Source organism: Amblyraja radiata, chromosome 26 (genome assembly GCF_010909765.2).
Source record: "Amblyraja radiata isolate CabotCenter1 chromosome 26, sAmbRad1.1.pri, whole genome shotgun sequence".
NCBI lineage: Eukaryota > Metazoa > Chordata > Chondrichthyes > Rajiformes > Rajidae > Amblyraja > Amblyraja radiata.
Window position 1 is genome coordinate 27,879,838 of NC_045981.1, and position 22,539 is coordinate 27,902,376.

The 22,539-nt window shown below is 45.9% G+C and overlaps 1 protein-coding gene across 3 annotated transcripts in view; it reads left to right on the top strand.

The window, feature by feature from the left end:
- The window catches only part of sdk2 (sidekick cell adhesion molecule 2), a 659,639-nt gene that overhangs the window by 459,084 nt on the left and 178,016 nt on the right, over positions 1 to 22,539 (top strand). For all 3 annotated transcript variants that reach the window (XM_033044544.1, XM_033044545.1, XM_033044546.1), the window contains exons 19-24: positions 9,755 to 9,950; positions 12,264 to 12,362; positions 12,811 to 13,002; positions 14,194 to 14,315; positions 19,900 to 20,009; positions 20,808 to 20,958. In XM_033044544.1, the coding sequence (XP_032900435.1) occupies positions 9,755 to 9,950; positions 12,264 to 12,362; positions 12,811 to 13,002; positions 14,194 to 14,315; positions 19,900 to 20,009; positions 20,808 to 20,958 (870 nt within the window). The remainder of the gene's footprint in view (positions 1 to 9,754; positions 9,951 to 12,263; positions 12,363 to 12,810; positions 13,003 to 14,193; positions 14,316 to 19,899; positions 20,010 to 20,807; positions 20,959 to 22,539) is intronic.

The following is a 22,539-nucleotide window of genomic DNA, read 5'->3' on the forward strand; positions in this document are numbered from 1 at the left end:
CCCTGAAGGAATCAGTGCCAAATGGAAGCTGATTTTTTTTGGCTTAAATCCTAGCTAAGACTCTGGAAATATTTCTAAATGTATTGAATAATAAAGACAGATAAGTCAACAGGCTGTTTTGGAGTGAGCAGCTGAAAGAAGTCAGAGTAAAGGTCGCAGAGAAGGCTCCATTACATGAGTAGCCCCTCAGTAACTCCATGCTTTGAGATAAAATTAGTAAGCTTTTAAGAAAAGTGGTTCTTCAAGGTCAGCTTGCAAAGGTTTATCGAAGGCACGTTGCATGCTATTTAAAAATAATGGAAGGGACCTATTAAAATTTAAAACGCAAATATATAAAAATGTGAAGTCTAAATGTGTTCATATATTTTGTGAGGAAAACCAAGTCTCATGAGAATACACAATTAATGGAAGAAATACAAGGAACTGAAGATGTTAGTTTACAAAGAAAAGAAAAGTGCTGGAGTAACTCAGCAGGCCAGGCAACATCTCTGGAGAATATGAATTGAAGTTGAGGGTTGGGACCTTCTTGAGTCCCAACCCAAAACATCACCTATCCATATCGTCCAGGGATACTGCCTGACCCGCTGAGCTACTCCAGCCCTATGTGTTTTTCTTGATGGAAAGACACCAAGGCATTGTGTAGAGATGCTCAAGGAAGTGTTTCATGACCACAGTCAATGAAGGTGAAAACAGACCAAAAATATTCAAAATAACATTAGATTCTGTAAATATTAAACAGCCTCTTAGCACCAGAAACCCGGGTTCGATCCAGACTATGGGTGCTTGTCTGTACAGAGTTTGTATGTTCTCCCCGTGATCTGTGTGGGTTATGTCCGGGATCTCCGGTTTCCGCCCACACTCCAAAGACAGACAGGTTCAGTGGCGGACTGGGTCTAAAAATATTGGTTGCCAATAGACAAAGGGGGCCCACTTCATCAGGGGCCCACTTGCCATCGGGCAAGCTGACACCCTGGCCAGTCCGCCAATTAATATAATATAATTGCTTAATATAATTATAAATTGTCCCTAATGTGTGTAGGATAATGTTAGTGTGCGGGGATCGCTGGTTGGTGCGAACTCGGTTGGCTGAAGGGCCTGTTTCCGCACTGTATCTCTACACTAAATTAAACAGAGCAGAGCACTAGAAGAGCTCCTAACACTCTACTCCGCCTACTAATACTCTACTCTTTCCACTACAGCTTCTCCTTTGACTCCTCCCACTTCCTCCGTCAAAGGCATAGCTATGGGAACCCACATGGACCCCAGCTGTGCCTGCCTCTCTGTAGGGTACGTTGAACAATCCCTGTTCCAGGCATACACTGGCCCTATCCCCGAACTCTATCTCTGTTACATTGATGACTATATTGGTGCTACCTCCTGCACCCATGCAGAACTCATGGACTTCATCAACTTCTCCACCAATTTTCACCCTGCATTCAAATTTACTTGGACCATCTCCAACACCTCCCTCCCCTTTCTTGATCTCACTGTCTCCATCACAAGTAATAAACTATCGACTGACGTCTATTACAAACCCACCGACTCCTTCAACTATCTCGACTACACTTCTTCCCACCCTGCTTCCTGCAAAGACTCTTATCCTCTACTTCTATTCCTCCATGTACACTGCAACTGCGCCCAAGATGAGGTGTTCCATACTAGAACATCCGAGATGTCCTCATTCTTTAGGGAAAGAACTTCCCCTCTCCCATCATAGATGAGGCCCTTACTCGTGTCTCCTCGGTACCCCGCAGCTCCGCCCTTGCTCCCCCTCCCCCTAGTCGCAACAGAGGCAGAGCCCCCTAGTCCTTACCTTCCACCTCATTAGCCGTCGCATACAACGCATAATCCTCCGAAATTTCCATCACCTCCAACGGGATCCCACCACTAGGCACATTTTCCCATCTCCTTTCCACCTTCTGCACAGACCATTCCCTCTGCAACTCCCTTGTTAACTCATCCCTTCCCACCCAAACCACCCCCTCCCCAGGTACATTCCCCTGCAACCACAAAAGATGCAACACCTGTCGCTGTACCATCTCCCACGACTCTGTCCTGAGACCCCGACAGTCCTTTCAGGTTAGGCAGAGGTTCACTTGCACCTCCTCCAATATCCTTTGTTCAACATGTGGACTCTTACACATCGCCGAGATCAAACGCAGACTGGACGATAGTTTTGTGGAACACCTTCGCTCAGCCCGCCTGAACCAACCTGATCTCCCGGTTGCTGGACACTTTAATTCTCCTTCCCATTCCTACACAGACCTTTCTGTCCCCGGTCTCATCCATTGTCATGGAGGAACAGCATCTCATATTTCACTTGGGCAGCTGGTTGAATATTGATTTCTCTCACTTCAGGTAGCCCCAGCATTCCATCTCTCTCTATCCCTCTCCCATCCAAGGCGCACTAGCTTCTCATTTTCACCCTATAAACAGCTTACCTTTACTTTTTTGCATATCTTCCATTCATTGTTCTTTATCTCTCCACATCACCGTCTATACATCCACATCACAGTCTGAAGAAGGGTCTTGATCCAAAACGTCACCCATTCCTTCTCTCCAGAGATGCTGCCTGTCCCGTTGAGTTACTCCAGTATTTTGTGTCTATCTTCGGTTTAAACCAGCATCTGCAGTTCCTTCCTACCCTATAAGAGCAACAGTGGCTTTTAAATGGACATTGGTCAGAATACAAACCCTTAGGTATTTTGGTTGCACCAAGTTATGGAGAGGACAACAAAGTCAATGAGATCAACAAAGGGAACATAAAACATTCTCCAGGATAACATGAGATGGGTAATTATATTAACAAAAAAAGAATCCATTGGAACAAAAGAGATTTAAATTGAAATTTTATGGTGACTTTTAAAAATCTAAAAAGTTTTAATTGAATGAAGGTGGAAAGGTGATTTTCGCTGATGGGATAATAACTAGGAGGAGTGCTTGGTGTCAACTCATCACCAAGGAGGCAGGTTGGAAGATGCTTTTTTACCTGGTTGGGTTTTGCAGCAAGGAGTGTTTTTAAAATAAAGGGAAGTTTCAGAGGAAGATCATTATCTCTTTCCGAGGAAAATTAGATGAATGTTCAAAGCAATGTTCAAAAGAAGAGGGTTGTGCAGCATTCAGAGGTGGAGCTGAGTGAGAGTCAATGCAGACACATCGCCCCCTGCAAAAGCCCACTCCTCCTGTAAACTTCTACAATGAATGAGAAGGAGGGCTGTGGACATCCATGACTAATGACTGAGGTAAATGTGGAAAATCTCCTTGGAGCATCTTGCCCATCAATGTGACAAGACTGCACTGATTCAAACCAAAGCAGAACATGTGTGGAGCTGGTCAGTTGATCCTCTTTCCAGTTGTGGGGCTGAAAATTTGATTAATTCCAAGTTCAACAAATTATTCGAATGCTAATTGCACTCATCAATTCTTCGACCACAGTTGGCAAGTAAATTTGTCAGCAAACCTGCAAGACCATTAACTATTTAATATGCATGCGATTTTTCATTCCTGTAAATTGATCACGGGGTAATCGCTGGTCGGCAATGACTCCGTGGGCCGAAATGCCTGTTTCCACGCTGTATCACTGAAGTCTAAAGAGTTGCTATGTACTGAGCACGCTGTTAAAGCCATGTACGTAAATAGCAGCAGTACAGAAACACACAGACATTGAAATTACTGTCTGAGCCACTGGGACACATCCCGATGGTATGATCCTCCTGTGAATGACAGTCATCCAACTTTTCCATGGAAGTCTTGACCAAGGATTACTTTAAAGTTGCCGATTTTTTTTTTTCACCAGTAAAATCTGTTCTTTCCTGTTTGTTAAAAAGAGCTATAAGGACCTGTCCCACCAGCATGCGATAGCATGCGTCTAGCGCGTCCAAACGTGGTCGCTTGAGGCGTACGGCCTCGCGGGGCAGGTCCCACTTCGATCAGCGGAGGCGTATGGAGTGGTGCGGGGCTGATCCCAACATCGCGCGGGAATCCAAAAATCTTGCACTGTCCGAAAATCCCGCGTGACAACGGCCTGTCGGCCCGCAGCCGCATTGAGGCCATACGCAGCGTCTTGATGTCGTACGCAGCTTCTTGACGACGTACGCCTAGCGCATGGCGTTGCGCGATATACTTGACTTGATATAACTGATACTTCTGCGAGTTTGAGAATGAGGAAAGACACTTCTTAAAAAGGCAAAGATTGGCTTCCCATTAAAATGGCCAGTTATCCAATTAAGGGATCGAAAGAAGCATCATAGGCAAAATTCACCATCACCTTCCTCTGGGGGTTAAAATGTATAACCTTGTAAAATGTATAACCTTCAAGAAAAATTTATTCCTATGAAGAAAAAAAGGGGTAAGGGTAAGAACAGTCAGCCATGGCTCAGTAAAACTATAAAGGATAGTATTCGGCTGAAGGCAAGGGCATATAAGGTAGCCAGAGATAGTGGGAGGGTAGAGGATTGGGAAGCATTTAAAGGTCAGCAAAAAATAACTAAGAGATTAATTAAGATTAATTAAGACGGGGAAAATAGACTATGAAAGGAATTTAGCGAACAACATAAAAACTAATAGTAAGAGTTTTTATAGCTATATAAAAAGAAAAAGGGTGGCTAAGGTGAACGTTGGTCCATTGGAGGGTGAGACTGGAGAGTTGTTGGTGGGGAACATGGAAATGGCAAAGGCATTAAACGAGTATTTTGTATCAGTCTTCACCATAGAAGACACAAAAAATATTCCAACGCTGGATAAACAGGGGGCGGTAGGAATGGAGGAGCTAAATACTATTAAGATCACCAAGGAGGTGGTATTAGGGAAATTAATGAGACTGAAGGAGGATAAATCCCCTGGGCCTGATGGATTACATCCAAGGGTCTTGAGGGAGATAGCGGTGGGGATTGTGGATGCATTGGTGATAATTTTCCAAAACTCCCTGGAGGCAGGAACGGTCCCAGTGGATTGGAAAATGGCCAATGTAACACCTATATTTAAAAAAGGAAGTAAACAGAAGGCGGGTAACTATAGACCGGTTAGTCTAACATCGGTGGTGGGTAAAATGTTAGAGACAATTATTAAAGAAACACTAACGGGGCACTTGGATAAACATGACTTCATCGGACAGAACCAGCATGGTTTTGTGAAGGGGAAGTCCTGTTTAACGAATCTGCTCGAATTCTTTGAGGAAGTAACAACCCGGGTGGATAAAGGGGAACCGGTGGATGTGGTATACTTGGACTTCCAAAAGGCTTTTGACAAGGTGCCACATAAGAGACTATTGCTAAAAATAAAAAATTATGGGATTGGGGGTAATATATTAGCATGGGTAGAGGATTGGCTAACAAATAGGAAGCAGAGAGTGGGGATAAATGGTTCATACTCGGGATGGCAACCGGTAACTAGCGGGGTTCCGCAAGGGTCGGTGCTGGGACCCCAGTTGTTCACAATTTATATAAATGATTTGGAGGAGGGAACCAAGTGTAATATATCAAAATTTGCGGACGATACAAAAATGGGAGGAAAAGTAGGGGATGAGGAGGATAGGAAGAGTCTGCAAAAGGATATAGATAAGCTAGGTGAGTGGGCAACAACTTGGCAGATGAAATTTAATACTAATAAATGTGAAGTCATTCACTTTGGGAAAAAAAATGATAGGGCAAGTTATTTTCTAAATGAGGAGGAGCTGCGTTGTAATGCAACGCAAAGGGATCTAGGGGTATTAGTACATGAATCACTAAAAGTTAGTATGCAGGTGCAGCAAGCAATCAGGAAGGCCAATGGAGTTTTGGCCTTTATTGCTAGGGGGATTGAGTATAAAAACACGGAGGTCTTGCTGCAGCTGTACACAGTATTAGTGAGACCACATTTGGAATACTGTGTACAGTTCTGGGGTCCATACTTAAGAAAGGATGTACTAGCCCTGGAGGCAGTGCAGCGAAGGTTTACAAGATTAATTCCTGCAATGAGGGGATTGACATATGAGGAAAGGTTAAGTAGGCTGGAACTCTACTCTTTGGAGTTTAGAAGAATGAGAGGCGATCTCATTGAAACATATAAGATCGTGAGGGGCCTTGATCGGGTGGATGCACCGAGGATGTTCCCAATGATCGGGGAAACTAGAACTAGGGGACATAGTTGCAGAATAAGGGGGGGCTCTTTTAAAACTGAGATGAGGAAGAACTTCTTCACCCAGAGGGTGGTTAATTTATGGAATTCACTGCCCCAGGGAGCAGTGGAAGCAGAAACTTTAAATATATTTAAGACTAAAATAGATGGTTTTTTAGCTGCCAAGGGGATAAGGGGCTACGGGGAGAGGGCAGGGATATGGACCTAGGTATGGTTAGTATAGTAAGACCTGAGTGATCTCCTGGACAAGTGTCGATCGCCTGGATTGGGGTCGGAGAGGAATTTCCCGGATTTTTTTCCCGAATTGGACCTGGGTTTTTATCCGGTTTTTTGCCTCCCCCAGGAGATCGCGAGGTTCTTGGGGTGGAGAGGGGTGATAGCGGTATAAAGGGGAGGGTAGTGTCTTGTGTTCTGTGTCTTGTGTCTACTGTTTGTGGGTAAGTATGTCTGTTTAGTGTTCAGCCATGAGCGAATGGCGGTGCGGGCTCGACGGACCTGGTGGTCTACTCTCGCACCTACTTTCTATGTTTCTATGTTTCTATGTTAAAACCTGAAACCAGACACTTGGCTTACAGTTAACAAGAAATTCACAGGAACGTAGCCTATGATTGCAGTATAATACAGGGCTGCCAACATTGGGTGAGAGTTGGGAGTGAGAAATTGCAAGAGACCAAGCCCGAGAGAGCATAGCGACGGGGGGGGGGGGGGGAGGAATTGTGCAATATGGTGCATACTGCAGCAGTCTTTTAACTTACACTTGAATACAATATATATGCTTTAATTGGATTGGAGCATTTTTGAAAGGGGGGAGGCTGTGCGATCACTGGCCTTGGGGGTACCCAGTGAGGGAGTGGAGCAACCGAGTGGGGAGAGGGTGTGGAAGAAGGGTGTCCCCCCTCCCAGGGTAGGAACTTTTTGAAATTTGATGTATTAAAATCATGTTTTAGTGCACTGTATGATTTCAATGTTTTTTGTATGAAGTATTTTTAAGAGGTAACTTTTTAAGGGGTAACTTTATCCACACAAAGGGTGATGGGTGTATGGAACAAGCTGCCAGAGGAGGTAGTTGAGGCAGGGACCATCCCAACATTTAAGAACAAGTTAGACTGACACATGGATAGGACAGGTTTGGAGGTATGGACCAAAAGCAGGTGGCATAGCTGGGACATGTTGGCGGGTGTGGGCAAGTTGCACTGAAGGGCCTGTTTTCACACTGTATCACTATGACTACATTATGCCTCCACCATGCATGAATGCTTCAAAATCAAGTGATCGAGTTTTATTGCCATATACTCAAGCATAGAAACATAGAAAATAGGTGCAGGAATAGGCCATCGGCCCTTCGAGCCAGCACTGCCATTCAATATGATCATGGCTATTCATCTAAAATCAGTACCTCTTTCCTGTTTTTTCCCCATATCCCTTGATGTTGTTAGCCCCAAGAACTAAATCTAACTCTCTCTTGAAAACATCCAGTGAATTGGCCTGCACTGCCTTCTGTGGCAGAGAATTCCACAGATTCACAACTCTCTGCGTGAAGAAAGTTTGTCCTCCATCTCAGTCCTAACTGGCCCCCCCTTTATTCTTAAACTGTGACCCATGGTTCTGAACGCCCTCAACATCGGGAACATTTTTCCTGCAGTTACAGTAAGTGAAAATCCAGCAGGCAAGCAGGATGCTTCCTCCAACCACCCCCATTTGAAGTCCACTATCTTCCACCGTATCTACCCAGTGCTTGGTACTTACTTCCAGCAGCCACTGGTTGTCCTCCAGGATGCACTCTCTCTCCTCTCAACCCCCCTCTCTCTCTCCCCTCTATCTCTCCCCTCCATCTCTCTTTCCCCTCTCTCTCTCCTCTCTCCCTCTCTGTCTCTCCTCTCACTCCCTCTCTCTCCCCTGTCTCCCCCTCTCTCTCTCTCCCCTCTCTCCCCCCTCTCTTCCCCTCTCTCCCCATCTCTCTCCGTCCCACCTCACTCTCCCCCTCACTCTCGTCCCCACTCCCTCTCTTTCCCCTCTCTTCCCCCCCTCTCTTTCTTCTTTCTCCTCGCCTATTTTCCCCCTCCCCCTCTCTCTCTCTCCTCTCTCTCCCCCTCGCTTCCCCCTCTCTCTCCCCACCTCTCTCTCTCTTTCTCCCTCCCTCTCTATCTCCCCCTCTGTCCCTCTACCTCTCCACACACTCTCCCCTCTCTCTCTCCCCCCTCTCTCTCTGTCTCTCCTCTCACCTCTCTCTCTTCCCCCTCTCTCTCCCCTCTCTCTTTCTCCTCTGTCTCTATATCCTCTTTCTCTTTGCCCCCCCATCTCTCTCTCTTTCCCCCATTTCTCTTTTCCCCTCTCTCCCTCTTCCTCCTCTCTCTTTTACCACCTCTCTCTCTTCCCCCTCTCTCTCCCATTCTCTCCAACCCTCTCCACCCCTTCTCTCTTCCCTCTCACCCCTCTCTCTTCCCTCTCACCCCTCTCTCTCTTCCCCCCCTCTCCCCCCTCCCTCTCCCCCCTCTCTCTACCCTACCTCTTTCCCCCTCTCCCTCTTCTCTCTCTCCATTCACCCCCCTGTCTCTCCCCTCTCTGCTCTCACCCCCCTCTCTCTCTCCCCACTGTCTCCCTGTCTCCTTCCCCTCTCTCTCTCTCCACCCCCCTCCTCCCTCTCACGGCAGCGGCGCTTCCGACGCCTCCGACGGCCCGGGAGACTTGCACTGTCCGGAGATGCTCCATGGCCGAAGCTGCAGCGAGCGACTCGCTGGCCGCGCAAATACTCGTCAGCCCCGCAAACTCACCAGCCCCGGCTCCCCGCATCTGTATCCACCCGCTGCTTCCATCCCTCCCTCAGCCCCGGCTCTCCAACACCCGCGGACCATGCAGTTTATCCGAGTTTTTAAATTTTTGTTGATCACAGAATTTCTCACCACAGAGCGTGAGAAATTTCTGATCAGCGTGAGGGCGTGAGAGTTTGCTTGAGGGCGTGATTCTCACGCTCAAAGCGTGAGAGTTGGCAGCCCTGAGTATATATGTAAGTGGATGCAGTGTGTTATACAACCTGTTCCTGTCCCATGTATCCATTGTTTTCACACCTTCTGTTTTTTCATCCTCCTCCTGGCCTTCCTCCAACCATCTGCCGTCAACCCCCCCCCACCCCTCACCTGAGTTCACCTATTACCAACCAGACTTTGTGCTGTTCCTCCTGCTTTCACCTTTCCCCCTCCTCCAATCAGGATGAAGAAGGGTCCCGATCTGAATTGTCACCTATCAATGTTCTCCTGGGATATTGCCTGTCCCGCTGAGTTACTCCAGCATTTTGTGGAGCTCCAGATTCAGGGACAGTTTCTTCCCAGCAGTTATCAGGAAATGGAACCTTCCTATCAACAACTAGAGAGCGGTCCTGAGCTACCATCTACCTCATTGGGGACCCCCTGACCATCTTTAATCAGACATTACAGGACTTAATCTTACACTAAACCTAATTCCCTTTATCTTGTATATCCACACTGTGGACAGCTCGATTGTAATCATGTATAGTCTTTCGGCTGAATGGATAGCAGGCAACAAAAAAGCTTTTCACTGTCTCATCGTACACGTGACCATAATGAACTAAACTAAACACGTCCTTTCTCGTGACGTTCCTTTGATAGTTTTAATATCATTTCAGCTGCTGGCCTGGGAGCCTGGTCAGATTGAAGACTTTACCATGGTGACCGTGCGGCCAAACTTCCAGGACATGGTCCATGTTGGTTACATACGCGGCTTGAAGAAGTATGCTGAATATTACACCTCTGTGTTATGCTTCACCACCCCAGGGGACGGCCCCAGGAGTCCGCCCCAACTTGTGCGCTCTCATGAAGATTGTAAGTATCTTGCCCGTATCACGGGGTCCTTCAATATATGAATGAATGATTGAATGAATGAATGATTGAATGATTGAATGAATGGAATGAATGAATGAATGAATGAATGAATGAATGAATGAATGAATGAATGAATGAATGAATGAAACCTTATTAACACATATGACATGTTATAAATATACATTAGGTGATAACTTTGATTGTTGGATAGCTTTGGATGGATGGCTTTGTAACGGAGGAACAGAGGTTCTAACCTCCTTGGTTTTGACATCGATGATTTGGAAGATGAGTTCACATTTTGTGTTTAGAGGCTCCTGTGGTCTTCTAGTCCATGCCTGGTGATGTTGTGCAATGAGATTAGCAGTCTCCGGAATGAAGAATTGAATCTGCACTAGATGCAGATGCCAGATGCAGATGGTGTCTGGTTTTTGCATGTTTGTTGCTTTATCAGATGCAGCTGTAATAATCAGGTTTCCTACGTCTGATTACTACAAATGATCACCTACGGGAAATCAATCCGTAAACGTTGACCGGATCAGGTTCAAAGGTGTCGTCACTCACATCCTCTCGACGCTGGCTGGAAATTGTTTCCTCTGACTTCAAAGTAACCCGTACACAACTGCATGTGGAAACGTTCCACTCAGGCAATTACCTGGAGGGCACACTGTTACCTTGAAAGTGTTTAAGGCAAATAAATCCCCAGTTAAATGGCATTTATCTCAGGGTGTTGAGATTAGTGGGGAGATGTGTGAAACTGATTATCACGATGACAGACATTGAGATCAGGAGAAATAACACTTTTTCGTAAATATGATATCAATGTCCAAAAAGATTGCAAAACATACTGAGCTATTACTAAATCCCTTAGATTTGTCTCAGTTCCATCGCAATAATGGAATCAATGAATAGGAATAAGTTTATGGATTACCCATTCAGCAGATAATGTGCGGGGATCGCTGGTCGGCATGGACTCGGTGGGCCGAAGGGCCTGTCTCTGAACTAAACTGAACAGTGTAATAAACAGCAGTCCGTAATGCTCTGGATGTGAAATATTTCACTTTATGTGTCTTTGGCTTATATGAAAAAGTGAGTGATCAGATGAACTCCCTTGCATCCGTGCACTGACCCATCTACGATGAACTTGACATGCGGTGTTTACTACTGTTTAGGTCAAAGCTTTGTGGTTCCTGGCGAAATGCAAGAGTAGATAAGAAGCAGATTACAGAGCTGAAATCCAATCACTGCTTTTCCTAATTTGTGCCATTCAATTGCCACTCTGAAGTGCAACACAAATTGGCTAAATTGCATTGGAAGACGAGAACATTAGAAGAGGTGGCCCTGAAACTACATAACAAGCTTAACACATTATGGCCGAATAATCGCAAATTAAATAGCTTGCATTTTGCAATCCATTCAAAGTTCATTGAATGAATTCCAGGCCAATGCCAATCCAGAGTATACAATCATAGATACATAGACATTAGGTGCAGGAGTAGGCCATTCCACCCTTCGAGCCAGCACCGCCATTCAATGTGATCATGGCTGATCATCCACAATCAGTACCTCGTTCCTGCCTTCTCCCCACACCCCTAGATTCCGCTAGCCCTAAGAGCTCTATCTAACTCTCTTTTGAATGCATCTAGTGAATCGGCCTCCACTGCCTTCTGAGGCAGAGTATACCACAAATTCCCAACTCTCTGTGTGAAAAAGTTTTTCCTCATCTCAGTTTTAAATGGTCTACCCCTTATTCTTAATCAACAAATACAAAGTTAAACCTGAAGAAGTAAAGGCAAATGGATGTTAAATTTCACAGGCAAATCAGGAGAATCTGTCATCTAACAGCAGTTTCCCACCCCTTTTATTCATGCCCAGATCTTACCACCTCCTCCATTGACCCCAGCTTTACTACTTCCCCCATTGACCGCAGTTCCTACCCCCATCCCGTTGATCTCAGCTGCTCATTGTGTCCTCATGTTTGTCCATATTTGAGGGTCCTTGCAGTATGGAACGTTACACCAAGTGGTCCCTAATGGGGCAGCTTTGAAAGCCAGACACAGAGTGCTGGAGGAACTCAGCGGGTCAGGCATCATCTGCGGAGAGAATGAACAAGCGATGTTTCTAGTCAGGACCTCCTTCATACCGATCCAAAGTCTGAAAAAAGGGTCCCGACCCGTACATCGCCTGTCCATTCCCTCCACAGATGCTTCCCAACCCGCTGAGGTCCTTCAGCACTTTGCATTTTGCTCAAGATCTAGCACTTGTAATTCCTTGTGCCTCCAGCTTTGACAGGCTGTTGATTTGCTCACTCTTTAGACCCTGGTCCAATCGGACACCTCAGTTTCACGGAGATCCTGGACACTTCGCTCAAAGTCAGCTGGAGGGAGCCACATGAAAAGAATGGGATTCTCACAGGTCAGAAGATTCAAAGTTTGATTTGACTAATGTAAATCTGCATTCTAGAATTATTTTTTACATGCCAAATGGGCATGGTATGTGGGCAAATTGCACAAAAGTGGATTTCCGTGTGGTACAGAGGAGCATTGGACAACGAACTGGATTAAAGAGTGGAAGAAGAATAAAAGAGACAACCTTACAATAAATTTCTATGGCGGTAATTTCTATGAGCTCCGATTTTGTGATTCTATTTTACACAAGTTATTTCCACCATCATAACGTCAGATGTGTAACACCGTAAGTATCAGAAGTCTGAAGAAGGGTCCCTACCCGAACCGTCACATATCCATGTTCTCCAGAGATGCTGCCAGACCCGCTGAGTTACTCCAGCACTTGGTGTGTTTTTATGTAAACCGGCATCTGCAGTTCCCTGTGTCTAACTATCCGTGCTGGTGTTTCTGTCTAGGTTACCGCATATCTTGGGAGGAGTACAATCGCACAAACACGCGTGTGACACACTACCTGGCAAACGTGACACTAGGCTACCGAGTCACCGGCCTAACTGCTCTCACAACCTACACTATTGATGTGGCAGCCATGACGTCCAAGGGTCAAGGCCAGACCTCCTCTTCCACCATCTCCTCAGGAGTTCCTCCAGGTAGGGATTTTATCCAGCTCTGGTGAAGGTCAGCAGGTCAGGCAGCATCTGTGGAGGCAGCGGATGGTCAGCGTTTCAGATCGAGACTCTGCATCCAGTTTTGATGTAAAGTCTCAACCCAAAACGTTGTAATCCCTCTGCCTCCACAGATGCTGCCTATGCTTTGGATTGTTCTATGGGATTTACTGAAAGTTCGCTTCAAGTTGAGAGTGACACGGTGGCACAGTGGTCGAGTTGCTGCCTTACAGCGCCAGAGACCCGGGTTCGATCTCGACCATATATGCTGCCTGCAGCGAGTTTGTACGTTCTCCCGGTGACCGCGTGGGTTTTCTCCGGGTGCTCCAATATCCTCCCACACTACAAAGACGTGCAGGCTTGTAGGTTAATTGGCTTCTATAAATTGTAAATTGTTTCTTGTGTGTAGGATAGTGCTAGTGTACGGGGATCACTGGTTGGCGCAGACTTGGTGGGCCGAAGGGCCTATTTCAGCATTGTATCTCTAATGTAAAGTTTAGAGCACACATTCGGGATGGAAAATGCTCTGTTGACTTTCATCACAATGGGATTGCAATAAATAATGAAGTGCTTTGGTGCATTTGTCCATACAGTTAGCAAATGTTGTTTTGCCCTTCTCTGTAGTTGCAGTTTGTCAAGCAACATTCTCCGCCTCTACCCCAGACCTGCCATTCTGACGATGCATTAGCTCCCACAATTCATTTAATGGTCTATCAGCAAACAAAAGAAGATGAGAACTTTGAGAATTCCTAATCATTTTCCTCCAAGTCAAAAAAATTGTGGATCGCTATCTGATTAACTGAACTTTGATGAATGCTGTGGTGGATGTTTGTGTAAAATTTTAATGTGGTTGTGTTCTTTATTATTGTACCGCTGCTGGCAACCCAAATACCACCGACCTTGGTTGTGTGGCAATAAAATTATTTCTAATTCTATTTCTTTGCAACTTGAGGAAATGTTGGTGCCTTTTTTTTAACCAAAAATAATTGTAATAAATTATTTACAAATGTTGGTGCCTTGGTCCAGTTTAATGTCAGTGAGGGCAGTGTGCAATGCTGTTGCATCTACGTACATCTCCATAATGCCACAGCATGGCTGTCTGTGTATGATTCCTTTTCTAAAGCCCTTGTTAATGTATTGAATACCATTCCAAGTTATCCGTGCTTGTTCCAACAGAGTTACCTGGCTCCCCCACAAACCTGGCCATCTCGAACATCGGCCCTCGCTCGGTAACGCTGCAGTTTCGGCCTGGCTATGATGGAAAAACGTCCATCTCGCGCTGGTTGGTGGAGGCTCAGGTACAGTAAACACACACAGACACTTACAGTCTAGGGTACAGTAAACACAGTTACACTTACAGTATTGGGTACAGTACACACATAGACACTTACAGTTTCAGGTAGATTAAACACACAAACACTTGGCGACTGCCGGCATCATTGACTGACGTATTAGGTCACCAAAAAAATCGCGCCGTGATGCGGCGTGACGGCGTATTGACGCACGGTGTTTCCTCGGGTGTCGCAACATTTATTTTGTCACCGCTAGATTTTGAAATGTTCAAAATCTTTCGGCGACCCTGATACGTCAGTCAATGACACTGGCAGTCGCCGAAAAAATCGCCAAGTGGGATAGGTACTTAGTCTCGGGTACAGTACACACAGGGACCTACAGTCTCAGGTACAGTACACACAGGGACCTACAGTCTCGGGTACAGTACACACAGGGACCTACACTCAGGTACAGTACACACAGGGACCTACAGTCTCAGGTACAGTACACACAGGGACCTTCAGTCTCAGGTAGAGTGTACACACAGACACTTACAGTCTCAGGCAGAGTGTATACACAGACACAGTCTCAGATACAGTACACACAGGCACTTACAGTTAAGGGGGTGAATGATGAGCAAGATTCATCATTCAATAGAGTATGGAAAAAATACTATCTGCTTTATTCATCAGTATGGCTGTATGGTAATTGGAATTTCACTGCACCTTAATTGTTACCTTGACCTTGAAAGGTCCCTGTCTCTCAGTTTGAGACAAGAGTAGTTTTTAATGCACCTGTACTTTGGTTTTGACTTCATTCAGCAGAACGCTCCCAAATAAAACGGGGGAAGCTTCATACTTACACTTCAGGGATCTTTACACTTTACACTTTAGAGCTACAATGCAGAAACAAGCCCTATGGCCCACCAAGCCCTACGGCCCACCAACAGGGGGCGCTGACCTGTGCGCGGCTGCCCAGCCTGCAGGTGTCTGTCTTTTCGTCTTTTTTTTAATTTTTAGTTAGTTAAAGTGTTTTTGTTTCTGGAGTTCTAGACTTTTTTATGTGGGGGGGGGGAAGGGGGAAACTACCTTTCAGGGTCCCTACCTGGTCGGAGAGGCAGCTTTTCTCCGGGCTGCAGCTTCGACCCGTCCTCGCGGCCTACCAGCGGGCCTGGAGCGGCGTTTCCTGTCGGGCACTGCACAGAACCACCGCTTCGGCAGCGGCACAGCGCTGGAGTGCTATCGTGGAGCGGGCGATGCCTTGCCTGGGTCGCCGCGCTGGAGCTCCGGTGAGCTGAAGACCGCCGAGTAAAACATCGCGGAGCTGCGGGACTGTGGAGCAGCCAGCTGCGGGCGGCGGCGATGAACTGTACACCGGGAGCCTGGGATCTCTAGATGAGATCGCCAGTTGTGGAGCTCCAACCGGCGCGGCCTTGTTGGCTTCGGAAGCTGCGGCCTCCAGTACGGAAGTGGCCGTTCCAGGGTTCCCAAGCCGCTGCGAGGATTCTCCCGACGCCGGAGCAACATCACCCGGCGAGAACGGCCAGGAACATCGGGCCTCCGTAGAGGCAACTGTGGAGGCCTCAATGGGCCCGACTATGGGTGAACTGGGGTTGGGGACTGGACTTTGTGCCTTCCCTCATGGTGGGAGCCATTGTGGGGGGATGTTCTTTATGTTTAAATCTCTTATTAATGTTATGTCTGTATTCTTTCTTTATGTGCTGCATTGGCAAGAAGCATTTCACTACACCTAGGTGTATGTGACCAATAAATAACCTTTGAACCTTTGAAGTATATATGCATTTTGGACACTATCCCAAACACTAGGGACAATTTACCATTTTTACCGAAGCCAATTAAACTACAAACCTGTGCGTCTTTGGAATATGGGAGGAAACCGGAGCAACCCACATTGTCACAGGGAGAAGATACAAACTCCGTACGAACAGCACCCATAGTCAGGATCGAACCCGGGTCTCTGGCGCTGTAAGGGCCGTCACTACATCTCTCAGCAGTGACTTGCTCATCAGTTAAAGTCTGGCAACAGAGCAGGGCCGTGGGTGGCAACGGCCATTGTTATCGCCTGGGTGAACCTGAATAAATCTGGTCAGAACATGGCTGGAAACCTTTTACATCTGCAAATTCACTCCTCTGGCTTTGTGTGTTGTTGAGGAAACTGGTGGGGCTGCTGCCTCACAACTCCAAAGACCCGGGTTCGATCCTGACCTCGGGTGCTGTCAGTGTGGAGTTTGCATGTTCTTCCTGTGACCACATGGTTTTCCTCCCACATTCCAAAGATGTGCAGGTTTGTAAGTTAATTGGCCCCTGTAAATTGCCCCTAGTGTGTTTGGAGTTGACAAGACAGTGGGATAACACAGAACTAGTGTGAACGTTGATCTGTGGTCGGCATAGACAGGGTGGGCCGAAGGGCCTGTTTCCATGTTGTATCAATCAATTCAATTCAGAACATTTGAAAACCATTCAAACACAATTGCCATTTTTTTTGTTTAAATCAAAAAATAAGCAATTCAACCATTTCAGAACATCTATAAAATACTTTAAAAAATAATGAAAATCATCAAAGCAAACACTGTTAGATTAAAAGCTGTAAAAAATGCTTTAGGGATAGAGATAATTAACTGAAAGTCATCTTCTGGGCTTGCTCCAACCTGACACTGCCTCGGGAAGGAGATTCCCCAGTGTTAAGTGCTGAGGCTATAAGCAGGTTTGTCCAACCTCAGATCACAGTGAGAGAACCCCCACCAGATCCATGCCATCAAATTAGAGACCTCAGTATTTGTGCCAAGGCCCAGAGGACGTGGGATAAACGTCAGCATTTCCCAGCCAGTTCCACCCCAAACCATGGAAGAAATCTGGAAATATTGTTGATTCCAAGTACAAGCGGTCGCGGCTCATCTGCAGAGCCAGAGAGTTTGCATGTTGCAGAGTATACGGGCCAGAGAGTTTGCATGTTGCAGAGTATACGGGCCAGAGAGTTTGCATGTTGCAGAGTATACGGGCCAGAGAGTTTGCATGTTGCAGAGTATACGGGCCAGAGAGTTTGCATGTTGCAGAGTATACGGGCCAGAGAGTTTGCATGTTGCAGAGTATACGGGCCAGTATACCCTGTGTATTCAATGAATTCCCCAATCGAAAGACCTAGACTGTGGTCAGTTTCACTGACAGAAAAGGAACTAATGCAAAAGAAAAGAGGAATAGATGCTCCATAGATGACTTATCCACACGAGCCTACCCTGCCTCCGTTTGTCCCCTATCCCTCTAAACCTTTCCTATCCATTTACCTGATCAAATGTCTTTTAAATATTTAATTGGACCAAAGAATGTGCAACTCTGGATGCACCGTGTGTGTGAAGTAAAACACTTATCTGTGAGGTAAAGGCACAACTTAATGATACCAGTTACTTTTAACTAATATTAAAATCCATTGCCTCGTGGATACATTGACTGTAAATTGAGCTTGAAAAGTAATTCTGGACCTAAATATATGTGATCTTTGCTACCTTAACTGTGAATGCCTGCTTGGAATCGATTCCAGTAGGTAATTGAATTTGCTTTTTCCATGTAGATTTGAGAGACAAAGTAACCACTTTGTCACTGACCCCAGGAATAATCCACTGAATATTTATTTTAAGAGTCTGCGTTTGTGTGTAAAGGAAGTGGCAGTGATGACTTCTTACTCAGAATTATGATGGTAGCCCATGAATGAAGCCATCGTTTTCAGGGACTTATGTGGGAAGGAACTGCAGCTGCTGGTTTACACCGAAGATAGACACAAAATGCTGGAGTAACTCAACAGGACGGGCAGCATCTCTGGAGTGACGAAATCGGTGACATTTCGGGTCGAGACCCTTCTTCAGACTGAGAGTCGGGAGGGGGAGTCTAGAGATATGGAAGGGCAAGGTGTGAAAATAACGGATTAAAGCAGATAATGATAAGGGAACGTAGAATGGTTCATTGTTAGCTGAGGGGAAGGTGACAACACGGCAAACAATCAGTAATATTTAATCAGGAGGACATGAGAACTAGTCGGAGAACTAAGGCGGGGAGATGAAAAGCAAGGGTTACTTCAAGTTAGAGAAATCAAATTCATATTGCTGGGTTGTAAGCTGCCCAAGCGATACATGTGGGGACTTGGTTGAGATTCCATGATAGAATGGTAGACATTGTCTCTTCTTATTTGCTTATCAGTCTGCTTTAATCTCCATCACAACCTCTGCCTTAGCCTTCATCTTAGGCCAACTGAATTTCATCTTCATGTCTATCTCACTTTACATTTAGTTTTTTAGTAGTAGAGATGCAGCTGGGAAACTGGCCCTTCAGCCCATCAAGTCCATGCTGACCATCTTTCTCATTCACTCCCTACACGTCATGGGCACTTTACAGAGGTCAATAACCCACAAACCCGCACAACTTTGGGATGTGGGAGAAAACCAAAGCATCCGGGGGAAACCCACGCGGTCGCAAGGAGGACGTTCAAACACCACACAGACAGCACCTGAGGTTGGGACTTCTGGGCCACAAACGTTTTCAAAATCTTGCTGTTGGCAGTGACCCTCTCTCACCCAACATCCACCATCTCCTTGAGTCTCTCCGTTTACGTCCGTTGTCTGGTGTCTGTTTTCCATTGTAGCCAATGGTGACACTGTCATCAGTTGCCCAGATTCTCAATCCCCTCCTCGAACCTCATCCTCTCTCCAACACCCTCTTTAAATCGATTCTTAACAACTGAAGTCTGAAGAAGAGTCCCAACTTGAAACGTTGCATGTACATTCCCTCCACAGATGCTGCCTGACCTGCTGTGTTACTCCCAGCACTTTGGTCTTTGCTCAAAATTCCAGCGTCTGCAGTTCCTTGTGTCTCCAAAACTGTTTCCTTCTGCTCCCCCTCATTATCATAGATTTATTCGGCTTGGCTTTGGCATTATGCTAATTTTGCCACCATAGAGCGCAATTTTTCTTTCTGACAACGTTTCTGAAATGCAAGTGGTAATGAAGCCATTACTGTAACAAAGAAAGTTGTGAACACTAGAGCCAATGCAACACGGAGTTTGATGTAGTTCACTAATTGATTCTGATTTGGCTAATACTCTGAAAAGAACTGGAAAGAATATTGTACAATGTAACTGAAAAAAATATCTCAGCCGTTTTAATCCTGCTGTCCATTGTTTTATTATAATTGGTTTAATTTTTCCGTTAGAGGAAATTAAATTGATTATGTTTAGGAAGGAACTGCAGATGCTGTCTTATACCGAACATAGATCCAAAATGCTGGAGTAACTCAGTGGGTCAGGCAGCATCTCTGGAGGAAAGGAACAGGTGATATTTTGGATCGCACCCACCTGAAATGTCACCTATTCCTTCTCTCCAGAGGTGCTGCCTGACCCGCTGAGTTACTCCAGCATTTTGGGTCTATCTTTGACTAAGTGATTAATTGAGTAATAATATTTTAAGAGTATTTTCCATCTCCTTGATTTTAAATTTATTTCAACGTGGGCTGCAGCCGTTCCATGTTTCCTCCAGAGTATGAAGCCAAGCAGAATACTGGCTGATTGCACAGCGCCCCTGGGCTGACCTTTGCTTTCCTTCCTCAGGTTGGTGTAATTGGGGAGCATGAGGAATGGCACCTGGTTCACCAGCTGGTCAACGAGCCTGACGCCCGCTCCCTGGAGGTCCCCAACCTCAACCCTTTCACCCATTACAGGTACGATCACCCATTACAGGTACAGTTCACCCATTACAGATACTGTTCACCCATTACAGATACCATTCATCCATCACAGGTACCATTCACTCATTACCATTCATTCATTACAGGTACCATTCACCCATTACAGGTACCATTCACTCATTACAGGTACATTTCACTCATTACAGGTACAGTTCACTCATTACAGGTACTGTTCACCCATTATAGGTACCATTCACTCATGACGTACCATTCACCCATTACAGGTACCATTCACCCATTACAGGTACCATTCATTCATTACCATTCATCCATTACAGGTATCATTCATTCATTACAGGTACTGTTCACTCATTACAGGTACCATTCACTCATTACCATTCATCCATTAGAGGTACCATTCACCCATTACCGGTATGGTTCACCCATTACAGGTACCATTCGCCCATTACAGGTACCATTCACTCATGACGTACCATTCATCCATTACAGGTACCATTCACTCATTACCATTCATCCATTAGAGGTACCATTCACCCATTACCGGTATGGTTCACCCATTACAGGTATCATTCACACATTACAGGTATCATTCGCCCATTACAGGTATCATTCACACATTACAGGTACCACTCACCCATTTAGGTACCACTCCTCATTACAGGTATCGTTCACTCATTACAGGTACCATTGACATGTGGAATGTAATGCCGTTCAGTGCTGTGAGGGTGGCATGGAATGTCGAGTAGCTCAGTGCCCACTCGGGGGTTGTGGCTTGTCTTGTATCGCAGTGCCCGCTCTGTGTCTCTGCAGGTTCCGCATGCGCCAGGTCAACATCGTGGGGACGAGCTTGCCGAGCCAGCTATCACGCAAAATTCAAACGTTGCAGGCCCCGCCTGACATGGCTCCTGCCAATGTGACCCTGCGCACTGCAAGTGAGACAAGTCTCTGGCTCCGTTGGGTGGTATGTAACAGACCAGGGCTCTCGTCTCAGGAGTAACCAATATCACTTGTTTTCTAGCTTGTGAAACACTTGTATTGCAGTATGACATGAAACCTTTGTCTCCGAGTGCAGCTCCTTGCCCCACCCTCTGCCTCTCCATCCCTTCTCCATACAAACTGAGTCGGAGAACCTTCTACCAAATCCACTGGTGCCGCGCTTGGTGGTCATTGAGAGCTTCATTTTTAAGTTGAGTTTTATTATTGTCACATGTACCATGTGCTTTGCATTCTCACCAATCAGATCAGATATACACTATGAAATATGAAAGTAAGTGAGGCAATAATATACGAGAGGAGAGCAGAGGTTTCTTCAGATATATAAAGAGTAAGGAAGAGGCCAGAGTGGACATTGGACACTGGAAAATGATGTTGGAGATGTAATGGTAGGAAATTAAGAAATGGCTGATGAACTGAATATGTCTTTTACATCTGTCTTCACAGTGGAAGACACCAGCAACATGCCTGAAATTCAAGAGATTCAATGGATGAAAGTTAGTGGAGTGGCTATTACAAAGGAGCAGATTCTTGGGAAGCTGAAAGGCCTGAAGGTGGATAAGTCACCTTATCAGCTGGATTGCACCCCAGAAAGAGATGGCCTTAGAGATTGTGGAGGCATTAGTGTTGATCCTTCAAGAATCACTAGAGTCAGGAGTGGTTCCAGACAATTGGAAAATTGCAAATATTACTCCACTGTTCAAGAAGGGAGCAAAGCAGAAGTGTGGAAACTATAGGCCGGTGCACCGACTTCAGTGGTTGTAAGATTTTAGAGTCCATTATAAGGGATGAGGTTTCTGAGCACATGATAAAATAGGCCGAGTTCAACATGGTTTTATAAAAAGGAGATCTTGTCTGACGAACCTGTTGGCATTCTTTGAGGAAGTAAATAGCAGGATAGGCAAAGGAGAGTGAGTGGATGTTGCTTACCTGGATTTTCAGAAAGCCTTCGATAAGGTGAGGCTGCTAAAGAAGATGAGAGCCCATGGTATCGTTGGGAAGATACTAGCATGGATAGCCGGTTGGCTGAATGGCAGAAGGCAAAGAGTGGCAATAAATGGAGCTTTTTCTGGTTGGCTGCCAGTGACTAGCGATATTCCATAGGGGTCAGTGCTGGGGCCGCTACTCTTCACGGTGTATGTTAATGTCACTGTGTATGCCACTGAATGGTTTCACCACTCAAAACGCAAACCATCATCGGAGCATCAGTAAAGTAACTGTGGAAATCACCTGTCATGTGTCTTCACCAGGGTAATGCCCCTGTCCCACTTAGGAAACCTGAACGGAAACCTCTGGAGACTTTGCGCCCCACCCAAGGTTTCCGTGCGGTTCCCGGAGGTTTTTGTCAGTCTCCCTACCTGCTTCCACTACCTGCAACCTCCGGCAACCACCGGCAACCTCCGGGAACCGCACGGAAACCTTGGGCGAGGCGCAAAGTCTCCAGAGGTTTCCGTTCAGGTTTCCTAAGTGGGACAGGGGCATTTAAAACAGTCACTTTCTTGTGAATTAATGAATCTTCCACTCACCATTGGTCAGGAAGGTTTTAAAT